The 22,082-nt window shown below is 26.5% G+C and overlaps 1 protein-coding gene and 1 long non-coding RNA gene across 3 annotated transcripts; one reads left to right on the top strand and one right to left on the bottom strand.

Moving 5' to 3' along the window:
* Window positions 1-3,098: 3,098 nt before the first annotated feature.
* Window positions 3,099-4,334, top strand: LOC125422851 (uncharacterized). Of its 2 annotated transcripts, XR_007241345.2 has the most exons (4): window positions 3,099-3,117; window positions 3,254-3,475; window positions 3,618-3,685; window positions 3,773-4,334. It is a non-coding gene; the product is annotated as an uncharacterized LOC125422851 (long non-coding RNA). The 2 variants fall into 2 exon arrangements; XR_007241344.2 differs by lacking the exon at window positions 3,099-3,117 and having other exon boundaries at window positions 3,168-3,475.
* A 10,866-nt stretch (window positions 4,335-15,200) lies between these two features.
* LOC112492086 (UPF0481 protein At3g47200) lies at window positions 15,201-21,715 on the bottom strand. The gene is made up of 2 exons (XM_048476577.2): window positions 21,557-21,715; window positions 15,201-16,836 (listed from the first exon to the last, which is right to left on the bottom strand). Exon 2 carries the CDS (start codon window positions 16,626-16,628, stop codon window positions 15,495-15,497), a length of 1,134 nt encoding a protein of 377 aa, XP_048332534.1. The 5' UTR covers window positions 16,629-16,836; window positions 21,557-21,715; the 3' UTR covers window positions 15,201-15,494.
* Between the last annotated feature and the right edge of the window lie 367 nt (window positions 21,716-22,082).

Raw genomic sequence — 22,082 nt, 5'->3', positions numbered from 1 at the left:
ACCCACAGTATGAAAAAAAATTATGACTTCTTTAATCAAAGAATTATTCGATAGATTTCAATTAAGTCTTAAGTAAGACTTCTTATTTATCTAGTATAGATTCCAATAGATCAGAGTTTGGCGTACCAAACACTTTAATAATAATAATAATAGACTGATTGGTATGAGAAAAGAGAAAGTCATTAAAAAAAAAAAAAAAAAAAGTGAGATAGCTATAATTTCCAGCTATAAAAATGATGTTTGTAGCTAAAACTAAATTTTTGTGCCACGCGATTTTGTCATTGATGCTTTAGAATTTCTTAAAAATAAAAATATTGTAACTAATTTTTCTAATTAAATGCACAAATAATGTTGGCCCCATCACTTCCCACCATTGAAATTTAAATAAAATTATATAAAACAAATGTATAGGGAGACCTACATAGCATACATACATGCCCCCCTCATTTTTTTTTTTAAACATTTTATTCTTTTGTTTTCTTAATATTTTATTCTTTTTTTTTTTCATTTTCCAATTTTTTTTAATAGTTTCCCCCAGTTATCCATTCATTTTTTTTCCTTCTCATTTCTACTTATTTTCAATTAAAATTCTTTCATTTAATTCAATATTTACCTATAATTTGGTTCATAAATTATTTATTTAATTATTATTTTTAATATAATATTTCACTACAATTATAATTAGCTAATACATGCAATTAGTTAATAACAAAAACTACTTAAATAAAAAAGTGCTTATTATGTTATCTAGTTTATTTTATTTTTTTTAACTAGAAGTTAAGTTGTCAATTCTTTTATTCTACTCTTACAATTATTTTGTTAGTTTTTTTTTTTCAATTTACTTTTTTTATTATTATTGTTAATTTTTTTTAAGAAGTACCATTATGCTTTATATATATATATATATAGTTATACTCATATTCGAATAATATGATATTTTTAATATCAAATTTTGTTGTTACGATCATTAATAATATTATTTCGAATCCAACTTTTAATGTGCATTGAATCAAAATTAGCATATATATACGTCAATTTGGATTTGAATTAGCAATTAACTTTTTACCATTAATTAAGAAAACTTAATTAATCCATTATTATATATATATATATATATTTTTTCAATAATTAAAATACTTTCGCCCGCTAATCTTCTTATTTCGTGGGCAAAGGTAACATTGCCGAAGAAATTAGCATGTTTTCCCCGCAAAGATTTGACTTTGAGGGAGAAAATTAGAAAATTAGTAGCTTAGTAGGCAAAGTTGAATTTTTAGTTTTATTTGCAAAAATGTTTTTCTTTAAGAAAAAAATCCCAAGATATTTAATTCTTCATTTTTTTGTTGTTTGAGACATTTATATTAAATTTTTTATTTTATGGAAAGAAAAAAAAGTTAGATGTACTAATCATGAAAGCATAGTAGTTGGTATTTCTACACTATTTATCTATATCCGTATACTTTGTTACGATCATTAATTAATAATATTAATTCAACTTCAGCTTTTAAAATGTATTGAATCAAAATGAGCATATGTCCATTAATTTCGATTTTACTTTATGATTAATTTTTTTACCATTAATTAGGGAAACATAATTAATCCAGTATATATATATATATGTATTTAAAATAATTAAAAAAACTTTTGCCCATGAATTTTCTGATTTCCTGGCAAAGGTATCATTGCTAATGAAATTAGCATGTTTTGCTAGCAAAGATTTAAATTTTAGGGCAAAATTAGTAGCTTCGTTGGCAAAGGTATGAATTTTTTATTCGCAAAAATGTATTCTTTGGGAAAAAAATCCCCTAATATTTAATTTTTCATTTCTTGTTGTTTGAAACATGTATTTAAAATTTTTGATTTTATGAAAAGTAAAAAAAAAAATGTACGGACCATGAAAGCATAGTAGTTGGTATTACGACTCTACTTATCTGCATCCGCATATATGATCATTAATAATCTTATTTCGACTTCATTTTTTAGAATGTATTGAATCAAAATGAGCATATATACATCAATTTCGTTTTGAATTTGTAATTACTTTTTTACCTTTAATTAGTAAAACTTAATTAATCCATTATATATATATATATATATTTTCCATAAATATAAAAATTTTGCACAATGAATTTTCTTATTTCCTCGCCAAAGGTATCATTGCTGACGAAATTAGCACGTTTTTGCCAGCATGGGTTTGACTTTTAAGGAGAAAATTAGTAGTTTGTTTCGCAAATGTATGATTTTTTTTTTTTATTCTCAAAAATGTATTTCTTTGTTATGGAATCCCATGATATTTAATTTTTCATTTTTTTGTTGTTTACAACATATATATATATATATATATATATATAAATTTTTTGATTCCTTGAAAGGAAAAATAAAATTTGCTACATGGATAATGAAAAGCATAGTAGTTGGTATTACTTCTCCGTCTATCTTCCACATACATTGTTATGATTATTAATAATATTATTTGGAGTCCAGCTTTTAACATGTATTAAATCAAAATGAGCATATATATATGTCAATTTCGATTTAAATTTACAATTAAATTTTCACCATTATTATTATTATTATTATTTTTTTTTTTGCTTCAATAAATTTTCACCATTAATTAAGGAAACTTAATTATCCACTATATATATATATATAAATATTTTTTTAAATAATTAGAAAACTTTGGGTTTCTTATTTTCTCGGTAAAGATACTATTGCCGATGAAATTAGCACATTTTGTCTGTAAGATTTGACTTTTAGAAAGACAATCAGTAGTTTGGTCGGCAAAGATATGAATTTTTTATATCAAACTTAGTTAATTAAAATCATGTTGTTTAATTCAAAAATCAATAAGTTATATTATAACTTCTATTTATGTTGTTGCTGCAGAAAAAGGGAAAAAAAAAAAAAACCTTATATACAGTTTGAATAATAATCATATGAGAAATTAGTAAAAACTCTTCGTATTACTAGTAAAATTATATTCAATTTAATAGTAAAAACTTATTTAATATATAAAAAATTATATATTAGAACTCATTTAACTTTAGCACACGAATTAATCGCCGGCAATAATATATTTTTTTCGGCAGTCTACTTTCCCGCCAGCTCTAAGCTAGTACAGTATATATCAGCCCCAAAATAAATTAAAAATTGGCATTGGATCTTTTCTTTTTTATTTTTTTATTTTTATTATTATTATTTTTTTATCTCTCTTACTTCGTTTTACCGTTCTTTTTTTTCTTTCTTCTCTTTCCAGTTTTAAGCTTTAGCATAGAGCAGAGAGCTGAGAGCACAGAGTAGACATTCCAGCGGCAAAGGCATCCCCTTTGCCGTCGGCTTCGTTTCTTCCTTCACCTTCTCTACATCTCTGCATCTCTACATCTCATCTCTAGGTTGAAGGGTTTGGATTGAAGCCGAAAGAATCAATCTCTGCATCTCATCTCTGGATCTGGGTCCTTTTGGTTTCCAAGAAAAAAAGGTGTTTGTTTGGTCCGTTTGAGTTCGTTTGGTTTCCGATAAATATTTTTCGCAGACATTTTTTTTTTTTTTTTTGGTGTTTGTTTCTAGTCATTTCTTTGTTGAATTGTTAAAGAAAAAAATGATTTTGTTTTTCTTCTCAGGCAAAAAATAAAAAAATAAAAACGGTGGAGTGGAAGATTTAGGGGAAGAGTTGAATTGAATAAGTTGGGTAAGGAATTGGTCTTCTTCTTCACTTTGCTCTTTGATTTTCTCCTTTTTTTTTTTTTTTTTTTTTTTTTTTTTTTTTTTCCTGCAGGTTTGGGTTGGCACTGTCACTGTCAAGCTCCTCTGTTTCTGGGTTTTTGGAGAAACAGGTCTAATTATTTTTTATTATTAATTTTTTTTTTCCTTCTGCGTTTCTGTTGGTTCTTTGTTGGTATCTGGGTTTCTGGATTCTGCATCTCTCTACTCTCTGATTTTTTTTCCTAGTTAGCATGAAATCTTATGTTGGCTTTCATAGGACTTTATGCTAACACGAGATATCAGCTGTTGTGTGGATATGACAGAGCAATGTTCAACCAATCTGACGTCATTAGAGTGGCACTGTTATTGGGGAGCCGAGGAAGTGTAGGGTGGGGGGCCCTGAAAAATGGCCTCTTGTTATTGGGTTTTTTTTTTTTTTTTTCTTATTTAGGTTTTGAACTTTATGGTGTCGTTTTCTGCTAAATCTTTGTTCGTAGTATAGTAGTTTGATGTTTTACACCAAATGGGCTTTGTTTTCGATTCCAAGTAGTGTACTTTAACACGAAGAGGGTTATGTTGAACACTTTGTGCTTTTATGTTTTGAGTTATAATTATTTGTCTTGATATTGAGACTAGTGCGTCTTTCTTTATTCTGAATTTTGATCTGGCTTTACTAACTTTGTATGTTTAGATTGGTCATATATTTTGGATTGAAACAATCGTCATAGATGTTGTTAATTAGGTTCAATGTTGATAGCTAAGGTGTTGGATTGTGGTTTTGGTTCTATGTGTTAGTTATCAGAACAATGTGTTAATGAACTAATGTGTTAGTTATCAGAACAATGTGTTAATGAACTAGTTACCAAGTAGGAGCTCTTAGTATTTAAATTGTATGTTCATGTTCATTGTTATTTTAAAATATATACATATGTGTGTGTGTGTGTGTGCAAGGGAAATTAGTGTGTGATGTGATGGAATCTGTGAATATTGGAGTTGATGGGAAACTTGTTATTGGTAGGTTATTGTTGAACTGGCTAGATTGATCCTAGTTGATATCCAGATTTGTATAGTGATATTCTAGGAATTATGCATTTTATAGAATACCAGAAGTTGTATAGCACATGAGTCATGACATAGAGTACTTATGTGCATTTTGGTCAGAAGAATGTCCTTATTAATATTGCGAGACAAGGTAGTTATATGGTGGTAATGGAAAAGAACATAATCTTGGAGTTTAGAATTGTTCATTTAACGTGTGAGAATCGCGAGGGGTGAGGTGACAAATTGGATTTTCACACTGATAAAATGCCAAGAAATTCATTTTGAAATTACATCTCTTTGTGGATGCTAAGTTCATTTGCAGTTTTTTCTTAAATCAATCAGTAATCTCTAAAGACATGTAATATATGTTTTTCTCTGCTTGATAAGCTATTTGTTGGATATCCAATCAATCTTTACAATTTGATGTACGTTTGTCTCTGCAAAAACTATCTTCTAATATCCTATTAGTTTACAATTTTATGATAATCATGTTGCACGTTTCGTTTAACTTATCATATGGTAGAGGACATCCTATCACCGGTAGATTGGAAAAGGGGAGGGAGGATGCAAGGTGGCATGTAATGTTATTATCATATCATATGTCCTAGGAAAGCCACCATTCTGCAGTAATATACTTTTTCTTTTATTGGGATGTTTAATGTACAAGTCATGCCTTCCTTTTGGTGGATAAATCATGCCTTCCTTTTGGTGAATATGTATACAGATTCTTTTCGGCTATATATATATATATATATACACACACACTAATGACATTCGATTATATATATGTATACATATGTTTCTGTAATTAATGTAATTCATAGAATATAATTAATGTAATGCATAGTTGAATACGCAATTTCCGGAATTCTTTCACATATTTGTTTTGTTTGAATAATAAATATGAAAAGAAAATAAATATAAAAAAAAATTGCATCCATTGTCTAATGGATAGGACAGAGGTCTTCTAAACCTTTGATATAGGTTCAACTCCTATTGGACTTGAAATCAATACGATCTTTATAAGGTTCCTCCTGCAAATGAAATTTTATGGGATCCTTAGAGACCATGTCTTCATCTAGAGCCTCTCAAGTACTTGGATCAACCGAACTTTCGATTCCAGAATTAAACGGTAATATATAGCTCAAAGACGTAGAACAAAAATTCATTTATTTGCCTCACATTTTCAAGGGGGTCATTCAAGACTTACTCGGACTATTACTCAACAAAAAAAATAAGAGCTTTGGTTTCAGCTCATGGGGATAGAGATGGCCAAAAGAGAGATTTTCGGCGTATGTGGATCACTTAGATAAATGCAGTAAGTCGAGACAATAATGTATACTATAGTTATCGTAGACTAATACATAATCTGTACAAGGGGCAGTTGCTTCTTAACCGTAAAATACTTGCACAAATAGCTATATTAAATAGGAATTGTTTTTTATGATTTCTAATGAGATCATAAAATAAGGAGATTGAAAGGAATCCATTGGAATGTTTTAAATGGATTTCCTTGCAGAATAAACTCGGGGAAGATATAGTAGAAATTACTATGATAAAATATCATCCTATGAAAAAGTTGTCAAAATGAACAAACACGCTCAATAAAAAAAGATTTATTCTTCTTTTCCAATTATTTTTTTTTCCTTACGACACAATAATCAAATCTGGATTCTCAAAGTTTTTGAACAAAACATAAATTATTGCATGTGGTTGGTCACTCTTATACCATATAATCTACAACTGTGGAAATGTGTGAAACAAACATATTTGATGATGTCTCTATTGATAGTAGGTCCAAAATCTCCTGGTAGAGAAATTGATGTATATTTACATCCTTGGTTAAAGAACTTAAAGAGTTGTGAAGTGGAGTGCCAACATATAACCACTTAACTGGTAAAATATTTCAAATGCATGCTGTAGTTTTATGGATAATTAATGATTTTCCGGTATATGGACTTCTATTAGGTTAGAGTACTAAATGTTACAAAGCTTGTCCTGTGCGCAACAAGGAAACATCATCATTAAGGTTGAGTGGTAAGATATGTTATATGGATCATCTTGATATTTACCTACTCACCATCGTTGGGGAAGGAGTTGTCTACACGATGTTCAATATAAAACTAGATCTGCATCAAAAAAATTATCAGGTGAGGACATAGTGAGGCAATTGAAATGTGTAGACGCGGTGAAATTAGGGAAGCATCCAAGTCTAAAACGTAAGCGTATATCATCAGATTTGAATTGGACCAAAAAAGTATATTTTTCGAGTTAGAATATTGGCCTTCTTTGAAAATATGCATATTTTTGATATTATGTATATTGATAAAAATATATGTGATAATGTTGTTGGAACTTTATTGGATATTGATAATAAGACAAAGAGTACTGATAAAGCTAAAAAAGATTGGGAGATATGAAAATAAAGAAAGAGCTGCATCTAACAAAACGTGGTGATTAAAGATACTTAAAGCGGCAAGCAAATAGAATATTTTTTTTTTTTTTTTTTTTTTTAACTTCCATACAATATCTTGACGGTTATATGGCATCTAAAACGTAACATATTTCTCATCTAAAACTAGTGGAGGAAAAAAAAAAAAATAAGAAAACACATTGGTATATTCTTAATAATTACGAGGAAATTTTATATTATTTAGAATAAGAAAATATCATCTTCAACTTTGAAATATATATTTTTATACTTCAATTTTATGATAATTTTGGTGGTATAAATTTTAAATAATTATTTTTGTACTTTAATGAGTACATGTTTGACTTGGAAAAATAAAGTTGTAACAATCTATTCCAAAGGCAACAAGAAATGTTTCTAGTATGGTTTCAAAATCGTATAAGTAATTTAGTATTAATTCAAATCATGTACAACTATAATTATATTAATATTTTGAAATATTGTTACTTTTCAAATTTTTGAATTTTGTGTTGTAGATGGAAATTTTATGTTCTCAAGGGGCAGTGGATGCAACTGATCATTAATATTCACTAGTAAGTATGCCCGATCTTCGAGTGAACATTTCTTCTACTAGCATTGTCAATGAAGTTTAATTATTGTTAAAGCATGGGATGATCAGCTGACAGTCAAAATAGTGGTGTTATGATACAAAGAGTATATGAAGAGGATGAGATGGACTTCTATGGAGTTTAAAAATCGGTTGTTAAACTACAGTATAAGTTGAATAAATTTGCATTTGCATTCAAATGCAAGTGATTTGACACAAAACCCAAAAAAAAAAGGATGTAAAAGGATTTTTACTTCACGAGTATTAATATTTGTCATCAATGGTATACTAATGATCTTTATATTTTGGCAAGTCAAGCTCAGCAGTTTTCTCCCTTGATGATTCTAAATTAGGGATCAGCTGAAAGGTTGTACAAAAGGCATATCATAAAAATTTGTGGGATGTTTTTGAGAAGATAGAAGAGGATAATGAAGTTAAAATATCAACACTAAATGCATATCAAAAGAATGAGTCTTTAGATTTTGTTTGGGAAGTTAATGATAAGTTAAATGAGCTTCACCTTCAATGAGTTGATGTTGAACCAGACATTGTTGAATATGTTAAATCTATTTTTACAATGTTAGATGATGTTGATGATAATTTTATAGATGATGGAAGTGAGAATAAGATGAGTGGTGATAATTATGCATCTAACCGTGAAGATCTTATATTGACTAATGAAGACGATAGCAATTGATTAATAAAGTCACTTCATAATAAACCAGTGTGAATGTTATGTCATTTCAATTAGCATTGTTAGTTGTTATTTTATTTTTTTAAATATTTGGGTTGTATTTTTTTTTTTTTTTGGTTGGAATGTATTTGTGTTGTATTTTGATACATTAATTAAAGTGCTTCCCTTGGAAATATTGAATGAAGTGTTTATTTATTATTGTATTAATATACATTCATTAAATTATATGAATAACTCAAAATGTGGTTGTGCTCAACTTGGTGCCCATGACCATGGCCATGGCAATGGCTGTGGTCATGGCCGTAGTCATAGTGAATCAGTGAAAATTAGAGCGAATTGTTTGGTTTCAATCATTCCAACTCTCAGCATACCAAATCCAAGCCTTTCGATTCCATCCCCTTCATCTGCTCCACCCGATCCATCTATTCCACTTGCACCATCCGCTTATCTGTTTCATCCATTACATCTGTTACTCCTCATAGTAGCATAAGTACATATATATATCTTAATCATAAGCATTTTAGTTAAAAAGATTTAAATCCTAAATTATAATTAATAAGTTTATGTAGTCATATATACATAACAACTATAACATTATTATATGTTAAACTTATTACAACATTGTATATATGGACACTACAAAAAAGTTTTTAAAAATAAATTGATTTTTTTAAAATTGTTGTATGCTAAACTTGTTAATTTTTTAAAAAAAAATAAAAAATTGCATGGTTTGTTTTTAAGGAAAAAAAAATACATTTATATTAATTTTGTTTTTAAATAATTGCTTAAATCATAAATACTAGTTCCTAATTGATAATTGAAATAATCTTGAAAAACCATCAAACTATATATTGAAAATTAAAGTCATAATAAGGTAAACATATAGTCACTTCAATATAATACTTGAATTATAAATTATAGTATCTAAATAAAGTTATTTAAATTCACATATAAAATCATATATACATATCAAATATAAATTTATTGTATTTGTATTTTAACCATCTTATAAAATTATATATATGCATATTACACCAAAATTTTTAAAAATTAATATTGAATTTTAAAAATTATCATATGTTAAAGTTGCTGATTTTTTTAAAATAATAAATTAAAAATTGCATGGTTCGTTTTTAAGGGGAAAAAAATTACAATTTATATTAATTTTGTTTTTAAATAATTAATTAAATTAAAAAGTACTAGTTCCTAATTGATAATTGAAATAATCTTAAAAACCATCAAGCTATATATTGAAAATTAAAATTATAAGAAGGCAAACATATAATTACTTCAATATAATACTTAAATTATAGTATTTAAATAAAATTATCTAAATTGACATATATAGTTATGTATACATATCAAATATAAATTCATTGTATGTTAACCATATTATAAAATTATATACATTAAAATTATAAGAAGGCAAACATATAATTACTTCAATATAATGCTTAAATTATAGTATTTAAATAAAATTATCTAAATTCATATATATAGTTATGTATACATATCAAATATAAATTCATTGTATGCTAACCATATTATAAAATTATATATATGCATATTACACCAAAATTTTTAAAAATTAATATTGTCTTTTTTTTTAAATAAAAAAAAATTGCATGGTTTATTTTTAAGGAAGAAAATTACATTTATACTAATCTGTTTTTAAATAATTTATTAACTAATAAAATACTAGTTCCTAATTGATAATTGAAATAATCTTCAAAAACCAACAAACTATATATTGAAAATTAAAATCATAATAAGGCAAACATATAATCACTTGAATATAATACTTAAATTATAGTATCTAAATAAAATTATCCAAATTCATATATATAGTCATATAAACTTATTTTATGTTAACCATATTATAAAATTATATATATGCATATTACACCAAAATTTTTAAAAGTTAATTTTGAATTTTTTTTTTAAATTATTGTATGTTAAAGTTGTTGATTTTTTTCAAAAAATACAATTAAAAATTGCATGGTCTGTTTTTAAGTAAAAAATAAATTACCTTTATATTAATTTTGTTTTTAAATCATAAACTACTAGTTCTTAATTGATATTGAAATAATTTAAAAAAAAATCAAACTATATATTAAAAATTAAAAGTATAATAAGGCAAACATATAATCACTTCACTATAATACTTAAATTATAGTTTCTAAATAATATTATTTAGATTCACATATATAGTCATACTCAAGGCTTGAAATATCGAAATTTTCCTCAAAAATTCTTTTCAATTTTTTTTAAAGGATTGAAAAGAAATTTAGATTCTAAATAGAAACGAATAGAATTTCCATAATATTCATCGAAATTTTTAAAAATTTCATCAAAATTTGCATGGAAATTTATGTCAAATCATTCACATAAAATCTTTAAAAATTTAGTTAAAAAAATCATAATATCTATCGAAATTTCAAAAATTTGCATATAAATTTCAAAAATTTCTATGGAAATTTTAAAAATATTTATGAAATTTTTAAAATTTTTATAAAAAATTCAAAAATATTATCGATGTTTAGTAAATTATTTTACCATATTAACGTTAGTGATATTTTTTTTTTAACCTTTTGATTATCTTTTAAATGTTTAATGATATAAATAAAACGAAGCGAATTAAATTAAATAACTTTGATAAGTTCTATTCATTGATAATATATATATATATATATATATACTTGCTATACATTTTTTATAAGATGGATTCATTATAATCCATCTTATATAGAGTCCTATAATTATAATTATAATTTAATAATAAATTATATAAAAATGAAAAATAATAACATAAAATAATAATATGGAAATACAATATTATATAGAGTATTGATAGTATTTTGATTGATAAGGTTAAATAAATACAAATAAAAAAGGATAGAATACATTATACTAAACATTAAAGACAACTATATTTAACACAAGATTCTTATGATTGACATATTAATAATTATACTAAACATTAAAGACAACTATATTTAATATAAGATCCATATGATTGACATATTAATAATTATATGAAAAAATTATTAAAAAGATACATATTTTAATAATTACTTTTTACATTTCATATCTGAAAATAAAAACAAAGAAAAGATCAATAATTTTCAATTAACTAAAAGTTCCATGAGTATTGAGATGGTATTTATGAAATATAATGTAGCTGTAAAATGTTTTATCTTAATTAATAAATAATTTTATTAAATATATACTGTTTTGTATATTTTTATCAATAATAGTTTATTTATAATCGTTACGGCTTACTATAAATTAAATTTATTAAGAGAAATATAATATATATTTAATATTTTTGCAATTTTTATAATCTATTTAATATTTGATTGATTAAATAAGTTAATGCTAAAATTTTAACAAAAATTTTTATTTTTTAAAATAAAATTTCATCATTTTTTTTTTGTAAATATTTATCGATATTCGATATTTATATGGGAATTTTCATATTTTGGAGTTTTGATATTTCTGCCGAAACTAAAATTTTAAACCTTGATCATATATACATATCAAATATAAACATTAATTAAATTACATTTATGTTAATTTTCTTTTCAAATAGTTGCTTAAATTAGTCTTTTTAATTATATATTACTTGCATAACTGTCTTATCTATTTATTTAATATTTTCAGCATCTTATTTGCAAAACAAAAATGTTAGGAAGTAGACTATTGGCAAAGAAACTGCAGCTATGGTTGCAACTATAGGGAGGTTAAAGGTGGAAATGAATTATGATGCAGGGAGACTTATGAATGACAAGATTTCAAATAAATTAACAAGTAAGTGCAGTTATCTTATAAGAAAGGATGCTTTACGGTTATCTTATTAGAAAACATGCTTCTCTTCAAGTTGAGACATGGATGAAAATTGATAAGAATGAGAAAAAAAGAATCAGAAACCTTCTAGAGGTATTTCTAATTATTTTTAACTAACATTTTAATTATCATAATGATGTTATTTTCAATCACTTGTATTTTTATTTACAACTAGTATAACATTTTTATTATTTATTTTGTAGTTTAGGTTTGACATAGACCTACAAAATGATAATAATGTTAAATATATCAATCATATAATTAATAAACCATCTAGTGATTTTCGTCACAGACTCCATAATCACTTTTTGGAGTTTGAGACAATTGAGGAAACTAAGCAATCCACTCTTCTCTTAGGCTTAAAGGAAGATGATTGGCTTTATATACATGATTTCTTTAGTACCAAAGAAAAAGATCTGGTATATATGATTAATATTTATTATTTTTATAGTTATTAAATTATATTTTTGAATTAATTAAAGTATTGTTTCATGTGCAGCACCATTTACAAATAAAACACAAAAAATTGTGAAAATGTGCTTATTGTCATTATAGAGGATCAAAACCCTTTGCATATCATCTTCAGGAAAAATCAAAGGTATATATGTATATATATATATATATATATATATATTTTTTTTTTTTTCCAAAATTCGATAATTAAAAATTAATGTTAACAATATGCTTATTTATTAATTTTATGAAAAGTAAAACTTTATGAATAAGCATAGTATTCCTCATGGACAAACACAAAGACAAGTGGATTTTTTTCATGAAACAGCTCAACAAAGATATGTATGTAAATAATTTTTCTAGCCTATAGTTAACATTTTACAACTTATTGTTTAATTTGTAAATGAAAAATATATTCATATATATATATATATATATATATTTTTTTTTCTTGTAGGAGGACATGCATCAAGGACATTTAGAACTTGAGGAAAGATTAGAGTCTGTGGATGGGAAAAGATTAGAGACTGCTCATGAAGTTTTTGGAACTAGATCAGTATATATACCTGGCATGGGATATGAGTCAAAACTAGTCTCATCATCTACTCATAAAAGACAATCATCCCCACATATAATTGCTTTGCTTGAGCGAATCAAGTATAAAAGAAGAATATGACTCATACAAGCACCAAACTAAAGAACAGATGTCAAAGTATGAATAATAGATGAGCCAAATGAGAAAGCTTAGACAACAATTTATGGCACATAAGTCTTGGCCTGGTAATGGTACATCTTTTAGTAGGTTTCATTTTCCTCCGTTACCTGCATCAACTGCTTGTTGATATTATTTATTATTATTTATTGTAGTAAATGTTATAAATTTTCGTAGCATGTATGTTCATATTTATTATTAATGTTGTACTCTCTTTTGTTTAATTATTTTTATATAGTATTGATATTTTTATAATATTTGTGTTAGAAAAAACAATAGAAAAAACCACAAGGAAATAAAATTAAATAAAAATAACAAAAAAAGATTATTTGAAATATTTTGTACAAAATTAAAAAGGAAAATTGGAAAGACCTTTGCCAACTTTTGTCGGCCAAAAAATACATTACCAGCAAAATATTTTGTTGCTAAAACATAAGCTTTTTGTTGCTAAAACATAAGCTTTTTGACTGACCAATTTTTATTTTTTTATTTTTTAAGTAGAAAGCTAATTACAGACCATAAATTTTCTTGGTAAAACCTTGGATATTTACCAACAAAAAAGTCCCGCAAAAAGGAAGATTTTGTCATCAAAAGTTTTATTTTGTACAAAACAACTATTGCTAGCAAAAGTGATGTCTTGCTAAAAATAAGACCTTTTGCCAACAAAATTAAGATTTTGATAGTAAAATACTTATTGCCTACAAAATATTTTTGTTACTAAAAGGAAAACATTTTTCATCCTACATTTTATTTTGCTGGAAAAAGATCTATTGCCGACCAAAGTGCTGCCTCGCTAAAAGCAAGACCATTGTCAACAAAATTAAAGTTTTGACGGTGAAATACTTATTGCAGAGAAAACATTTTCGTCCCTAATTGATTTTTAATTGATTCAAACAAATATAAAAAATACTTTTCTAGATGATATGTTTTGCTGCCAAAATTTTTTACTGATGACTTTATATTTGAGGGCAATAAGTTTTGGTGAGAACATTTACATTTTGTCGGCAAAAGTATTAGTCAGGGAAAGTTAAATATTTCTTCGTAAATACAATCACAAAGGAAGTACATAGGTGATGAAATTACCAATGAAATAAATTACCAATGAAATTATATTCACCGGTAAAAAATTTACCAATGAAGTTTATACTTTTGTTGACAATTTTTTTTTTTTTTTTGTTGGTAAAGGTAAATCTCTTATGTTATAAAGTTAATTTGATCCTTTCCTTTTTCTTTATTATTTTTAGAGTTTGACTTAAACATTCATGCTTACATATATATGTATATATGATATATGCATATGTACATGTGTATAGATAATATAAATTATCCTACTCTGAATTTATAATCCATAATCAACCTACTGGTAACCTTTACTTACTCTTTAAAGTTTATTGAGTAACTGGATAAGAACCTCACTGATATATCTTTCATATATAAGTATTCTAAATTATATATATATTTTTTTTGACAAAACTAATAAATAAACAAAAAGAGATAATAATATACAAACGATGACTGAGTTTCTTTGAAAATGAGAATAAATAAACCTTGAGAGGGAAAATAAGTTGTTTAAAAAGAATTTTTTTAAAAAAGAAAATTTTTTTTTTTTCAATGCTAGGAAGTATTATTTAATAATTGTTTTTTTTTTTTTTTGGTTGTTTTTTTAAGGACACATTGGTAATCATTGAATAAATTATGCAACATTCAATGTAGATGAATGGACTTCCAATGCCAAAAATACAAAAACCGAAAAAGAAGAAGCATTATTAATTCAAGCACCCACATACAAGTCCTGCGAATAAGTACATGATCCACATTATGAATTCTCACAAAGACACACAAACGAAGAAGCACATCGGGTTTCCATATAATGCCTCGCCTTCAATTACCATATGATTCCAATTCTCATCCCAACAATACACAGCAAAGTTTAGGCCATAGCAAACCACTTTTTTGTTTTTTTTTTTTTTTTCTTCGTGACCAACATCCACGGTCACGATAAGAAGAAGAGAATTGACAAACAGAATCAGAATCATTTTCCATTTTTAGTAGAGATAATAGAACATGCTGTCTGTATAATGGTAAGCACGATTAGAACAACTGCAGCAATGAAAGAAATGATTGCCCATGGTGTGTTGAAGTAATCATGTTTTAAGGTTGCTTTCCACTGGTGCCATGGGGTTTTGCAGTGTGAGTCAACTTCTTTGTAAAGACGAGCATAATGAAAATTAGTTCCAAAGCTTATACTGACACCATCTCCTAGTCTGTTGATTATGGTACACACATCATCGCTGTGACCTAACAAATTCACAACAATTCCTTTTTCAACAAGTAAATCCACGTCCTTTGGAGTGTTGATAATGTAATCCATCACTCTTGCGTAATGAGATAAGTAACTTTTTTTGCAATTGTGGCACTGCTCAAAGGCAATTAAGTTTCTTAATATTGATTCTGTGTCATCACTAATTTCCAATACAGGAATTTCCAAAGTCCCGTTGGTGAAAACTATGTCCAATAATTCGTTTGTTTTTGTCATCTTAAGCTCAACTCCCGCTTCATGTAGTCGGGTCGCATTAGGAATGCATAGAACTGGCTCATCCTCTGCTTTTGCATTAGGAATGCATAGAACTGTTTGAGCTGCACAACTAGAATGTTGTTGTCCATCTTGACCTTGTGCCGTCGATGATGCAGGTTCATAAAACATTCTCAGGAGATCAAGTAAATGCTTTGGCCTTAATTGCTCCCAACATTTTTCGTTTTCCTTTAAAAAATTATTTTGTAAGAAGAAATCGTAGCAATATCGCTTCAGCGAAAGGTACCCTTTCGTTCCTAACCACCAAAGATCCTCAAGGATAAAGAAGGGCAACTGATTTTCAAGCAGCAGAAGTTCAGTCCTGACAGCACTTAATATCCATTCATTGAACATTCTATCATTATCACCTCGTAATCCTATGCCCGAACATTTCAATAAAACCTCAACAACAAAAACAGCATCCACTACAATGATCTTCACGAGTTCGAGTTCATTTTCTTTGTACCGCAGATCTTCTGCGTAACAACTTCTTAATCCTTCTAGGCCTTCACGTACAGTCTCAAAACATTGCCACAAATTTACATTGTTCCGTTGAAGAAAATCGTTTAGATAAATCATTTTCTTCTCTTCCATCTTCTCTAAGCCTTTATCGCCATGGTGAAGTGGACCTATAGAAACTACCTTGGGTTTGTAAAATTCTTCTCCATGCCTGCGAAGTCTGTGAGGAACTCTATAGATACAACACTCGGGGGGTTAAGCGATGCAAGCTTTTCATCTTCTCTTCGATCGAAGTTATTATTGGATCGTTTCGGTCGATTGTATCCATTTAAAATCTTGCAAGCTGAGATGTTATGATTATAAATCTATATCATATATCAATTATCCCCAAAAAATAAGAATTATAATAACTATATCAATAATATTAATTATACGAGCTATTGGAACCAATAATGAACTAATTTACGCTTTGTTTGGCGGTGAAAAAAATGGAAGGATAATGAAAGGGGAGAAGGGAGAGCAGGAGTAAGGGCGGAGCCAAGAAAATATTTCAAAAGGAGAGCATGTTGTGAATAGGAACGGGCTATGGTTTCGATGCATAGTTTATGCTTTAATTATATACAGTCAGGGTCTGACGTCCACAACTTAAATAACTTGTGGACATGGTGCTTTTGGTCTTGTAATCAATGTTTCTGCTTCAAATTCAAGTTGATGACTACTTGATTACTACTTTTCTTCATCATGCTGGATTGCTAATGGACACATTAACAATGTGCGCAGAAAGCCTCTAATGTGATGAAACTTGCTTAATATGTCTATTAGCAATCCGGTAGAAAGAATAAAATAAAGTAGTCAACTTCAATTATAAGCAAAATCGTTTATTTTTTACAAGACCAAAAACACCATGCCCCACAAGTTATTTAAGTTGTGGATGCCTGATCGGATCTTGACTGTAACTAAATATATGTATATTTGGTAGTTTTTTCCCCCCAAAAATTCGGTTTTCTGTTGGTCATGATAGAATTTCATCCCAAAATCCAGTAGTAGTATGGACTAAAGTGCAACTCCAATCTAATTTAGAGACCCACATGCAATATAAGCAATTAAAAAAAATGACTAAAAATTACATAAAAATATTATTTTTAAAGAGAATATTCTTTTTAATAATTGTCTAAAGATTATAAGAAATTATATTTAACTTTTATAAAGTCATGAAAAAAAAAAGAGAGAACAAATTTAACATGTACTCAAAATCTTTCGGATTTTTTTAGAAAGGAAAAAAAAAAAAAGAATTTATACTAATTCTTTTTAAAAAAACTTTATTCTTAAAATCATTCGTCACTTACTAGTTAAATTTCCTTTTTTACATCTTTCATTTATTTATGGTAACAAAGTTATTTTATATATAAAAATTATAAACCTTTTAAAATTTTTATATTGATTTTTAATCTTGCATTCACTTAAAAAAAATAATTTCAAAGCTTTAGTAATCATTTCAACTTTTTTAAATATAGATCTGTAGAAAAGTATAATTTTATATCTTTTTTAGCTGAAAAGATTCAAAAAATTGTAAATTATTTTTATAAAAAAAAAACTATTGTTCAAAAATATTTGTTATTGTTATTTATTAGGATTGATAGGTATGATTCCTAAATTATGTCGAAGTGGCACCTTTTTTTTTTGGGTTTTTTTTTTTTTTTTGGGTCATGTCGTAGTGGCCCTTTGATCTTTCATTCTTACCTATTTTTGGATGTAGAATGGTCCAAGTATTAATGGTGCAATACAAATTTGAACTTTTGGAATATAAATGCAAAAAACAAAAGAAAAGAATAATTCATGGACCAACGGTGTAGATTACCCATAATTTAAATATTTAATAGCATAATTTATTTTTCTGAGAATTTAATGACATAAATTAATTGTTAATTTAACTTTACAATAATTTTAGTGTAATCCTTTTGAAAATACATTAAGATAGGATTTATATTTATTTATATATTTGGTTGATGGACATTATATGAGTTATTTTTTTTCGATTGATTATTTATAAAATACAAAACTAAAAATGTTAGAAAAATGAATCTACCTAGCCAAATGCAAGACACTGCAAAAATAAAATAGAAAAATAGAAAAACAAAATCAAATTTAAAAAGCGCATTAACAAAATATAGAAAGTCCTTGATTAATAGTAAACTAGAAAAACCAAACAACTGAAATACAAAACTTTTGTAAGTACTAACTATATTAAATAGAATAGCTATCATACTTAATACATGATTATACTAATATAAATGATAATTAAATTAACCAACGTTTATTATTTTAATAATATGTATATTTAAATTAAGTTTATAGTTTGTATACACTATTTTTTAGATCATGATTCAGAAAATTAATGGTTTTCCTTTTTTTTCCCCAAATACATAAAAGTTAATGTTTGAATAGAGACTTGGCCTCCTGATGAAAGTGTTGACATGTTGTAGTCATTCTCCAGCAAGCTTATTTTGGAAGACAAAAAGTACATATTCTCCAGCAAGCTTATTTTGGAAGACAAAAAGTACATACTTACATGATCATTTATTTTGCTAACATAAGGGTTCATTTTATAAGAAAAGTATATATATACATATATACAGTTTGATTTATTAGACTAAGCTAGCCCACTTTATAATTGACGATTTAGGAATAAAATAAGAAAATAAGAAAATAATATATAGTTATATTAATTTATAGCATTTACTTTTACTTTTATGTTTAATACTAAAACTAGTGCAAGAAAGGTGAACCCTTTAATGACAATTTATTAAATTGTTATATGGTCTGTAATAACACTGAATTTTAAAAAAATAAAATTTTTTCTACATTTTTTTCTTCCATTTAATATTATGCTATGTTTATATCATTCAATAAGGTGAGTTAAATAGCCACTATATCAAAAACTCTTTCTCTCTCTCTCTCTCTCTCTCTCTCTCTCTCTCTCTCTCTCTCTCTCTCTCTCTATATATATATATATATATATATATATATATATATATATATATATATATATATATCTATATGTGTATATATATATATATATATATATATTGCTGAAACATAAAGGTATTATTTGTATGTACAATCATGCTCACCCTTTATATCCCAACTCTACCCCAGAAGTACAATTAGTTAATATTATTTCTCTCATAAAACCTAGTGGATTATAATCCAATCTGTAATATGGATGTTGTAAATTCTAAACACGCATGATTAAGCATCACCATCCAATTCGAGTGAAGCGCATTATTTCTGCATATTTTTAGAAAAAGAGACGGAGAAAATAAAGGAAAACTCCATCGCCGTAATGAGAGAGAAAATAAAAAACCTTTTTCTTTATTTTTTTAAGTGATATTATCACATGAAATCCCTAAACTATACAATCAGTATCATTTTATTCCATAAACTTATTTTTTTGACAATTTCATCCTGAAACTAACTTTAACAATTCACCTTAGTCCCTAAACTCTATAATCAGTATCACTTCTATCCTTAAACTTACTTTTTTGACAATTGTATTTTCAAATTAACTTCAACAATTCACCTTAGTCCCTAGGTCCTTTTCCATCCCTTTTTCCATCCATTTGGAACAGTGTGACTCACATGCTTTAAACATAAGCCAATTATGAAGGACGTTTAAGATTTTTTCTGTTATCCCTTTTTTTTTTTTTTTTTTTCTCTACAAATCCAAAGAGTGAACTGAAAATAATTATAATATTATTGAAATTTTAACTTTTTCTTTCATTGAAGAGCAGTGGCCTGCCTTTGTTGTTCAAATTTTCAAATTTTCAATTTACTAATTATAAATGAGACTTAAAATAATATGAAAAGGAAAAAATTTATCCAAGCATAAATGCCAACCATAATAATATATCAGGATCAACCAATCAAATTCTAATTAAATTAACATTTAAATAGTTTTTGTATTTTTTAAATTATATTATTGAATTAGTAATTTTTCGTTAATGATAGAAAATTGAATCATCTTCTTGACATGCATAAACAAAATGGAGTAATTTACCAAACCAGCTATCACCAATGAAAAATCAATAAATCAATAATATAATTTAAAAAATACAAAAACTAATTAAAATGCTGATTTAATTAGAATTTGACTGGTTGATCTTGATGTATTATTATGGTTGGTATTTATGCTTGGATAAATTTTTTCATTTTTTATATTATTTTAAATCTCATTTATAATTATTAAATTGAAAGTTTAAACACCAAAGGCAAGCTAGCTCTTCAATAAAAGGAAAAATTCAAATTTCAATAATATTATAATTATTTTCAGTTCATTTTTTAGATTTGCGAAGAAAAAATGGGAGGAAATAGATAATGGAAAAAACCTTAAATGTCCTTCAAAATTGGCTCACGGTTAAAGCATGTGAGTTTCGCGGTTTCAAATAGATGGAAAAGGGCTTAGGAACTAAGGTGAATTGTTGAAGTTTGTTTGAGGATGAAATTGTCAAAAAAATAAGTTTAAGGACTAAAGTGATACCGATTACATATATTAGGGATTAAGGTGAATTGTTGAAGTTAGTTTAAAGATGAAATTGTTCCCAAAAAAAAAAACTTAGAGACTGAAATGATACTAATTATATAGTTTAGGGACTTCATGCAATAATATCCCTTTTTTTAATTAAAAACAGTAATTAATCCAGGATTTTTCAATGAAAGAAAAAAAAAATCATATATATATATATATATACATATAAATATATTATAAGCCAGCATAAAAAAAGAGATTACATCCAAATTTAATTCAACCCAGCATTTAGAGATGCAGTCTCTGTTGGTTTTTACCACTAAATTAGTTTACGAATACTATGAGATAACATAAGCTGATTCAGTCTTACTATATACCGATAAAACAATTAATTAATGAACTTGCATAAAACTAAATAAATAAATAAATAAAATAATTCATAAAATTCCAGCACAAAACTAAATAAATAAATAAATAAAATGATTCATCAAATTGTGCATAAAAATAAGAGAAAAGGGAAATTATATGATTTAATTACCTTCTTAAAAAACCAAGCTAATTTGTTGGCAGATGAGATACATATATATATATATATGTATGAGAAGGGGCGACACCTATATTGTGATCTTAACTAACTGGTGAATTACAAATTTGCTGCACCTCCATTGCGTGGCCACGGCGATCTATATTTATATATATTGAATATAACTGTGACCATAATCTTGCAAGGGAGTGAAGCGTTACTTTAAGTGGTCCAGGTCATTAATTATTTGCTGAGGTCATTAACTACGTGTATTGAATATAACTGTGACCATAATCTTGCAAGGGAGTGAAACGTTACTTTAAGTGGTCCAGCTCATTAATTATTTGCTGAGGTCATTAACTATGTGTAAGTATTTGAACCACAAATGTATAGACGCTATTTGTATGATGTCACATGGAGGAAGTCGCTAACTATTTACCCCATATATATATATATATATATATATATATAGTTTTAGTATACAGAAAATTATATTTTTGTTTATAGGATGGAAATCTAACGTTAAATATTATTTTAAAAG

Source organism: Ziziphus jujuba, chromosome 5, assembly GCF_031755915.1.
Source record: "Ziziphus jujuba cultivar Dongzao chromosome 5, ASM3175591v1".
NCBI lineage: Eukaryota > Viridiplantae > Streptophyta > Magnoliopsida > Rosales > Rhamnaceae > Ziziphus > Ziziphus jujuba.
Note: the sequence above shows the minus strand (reverse complement) of the source record. Positions and strands in the feature narration are given on the sequence as shown.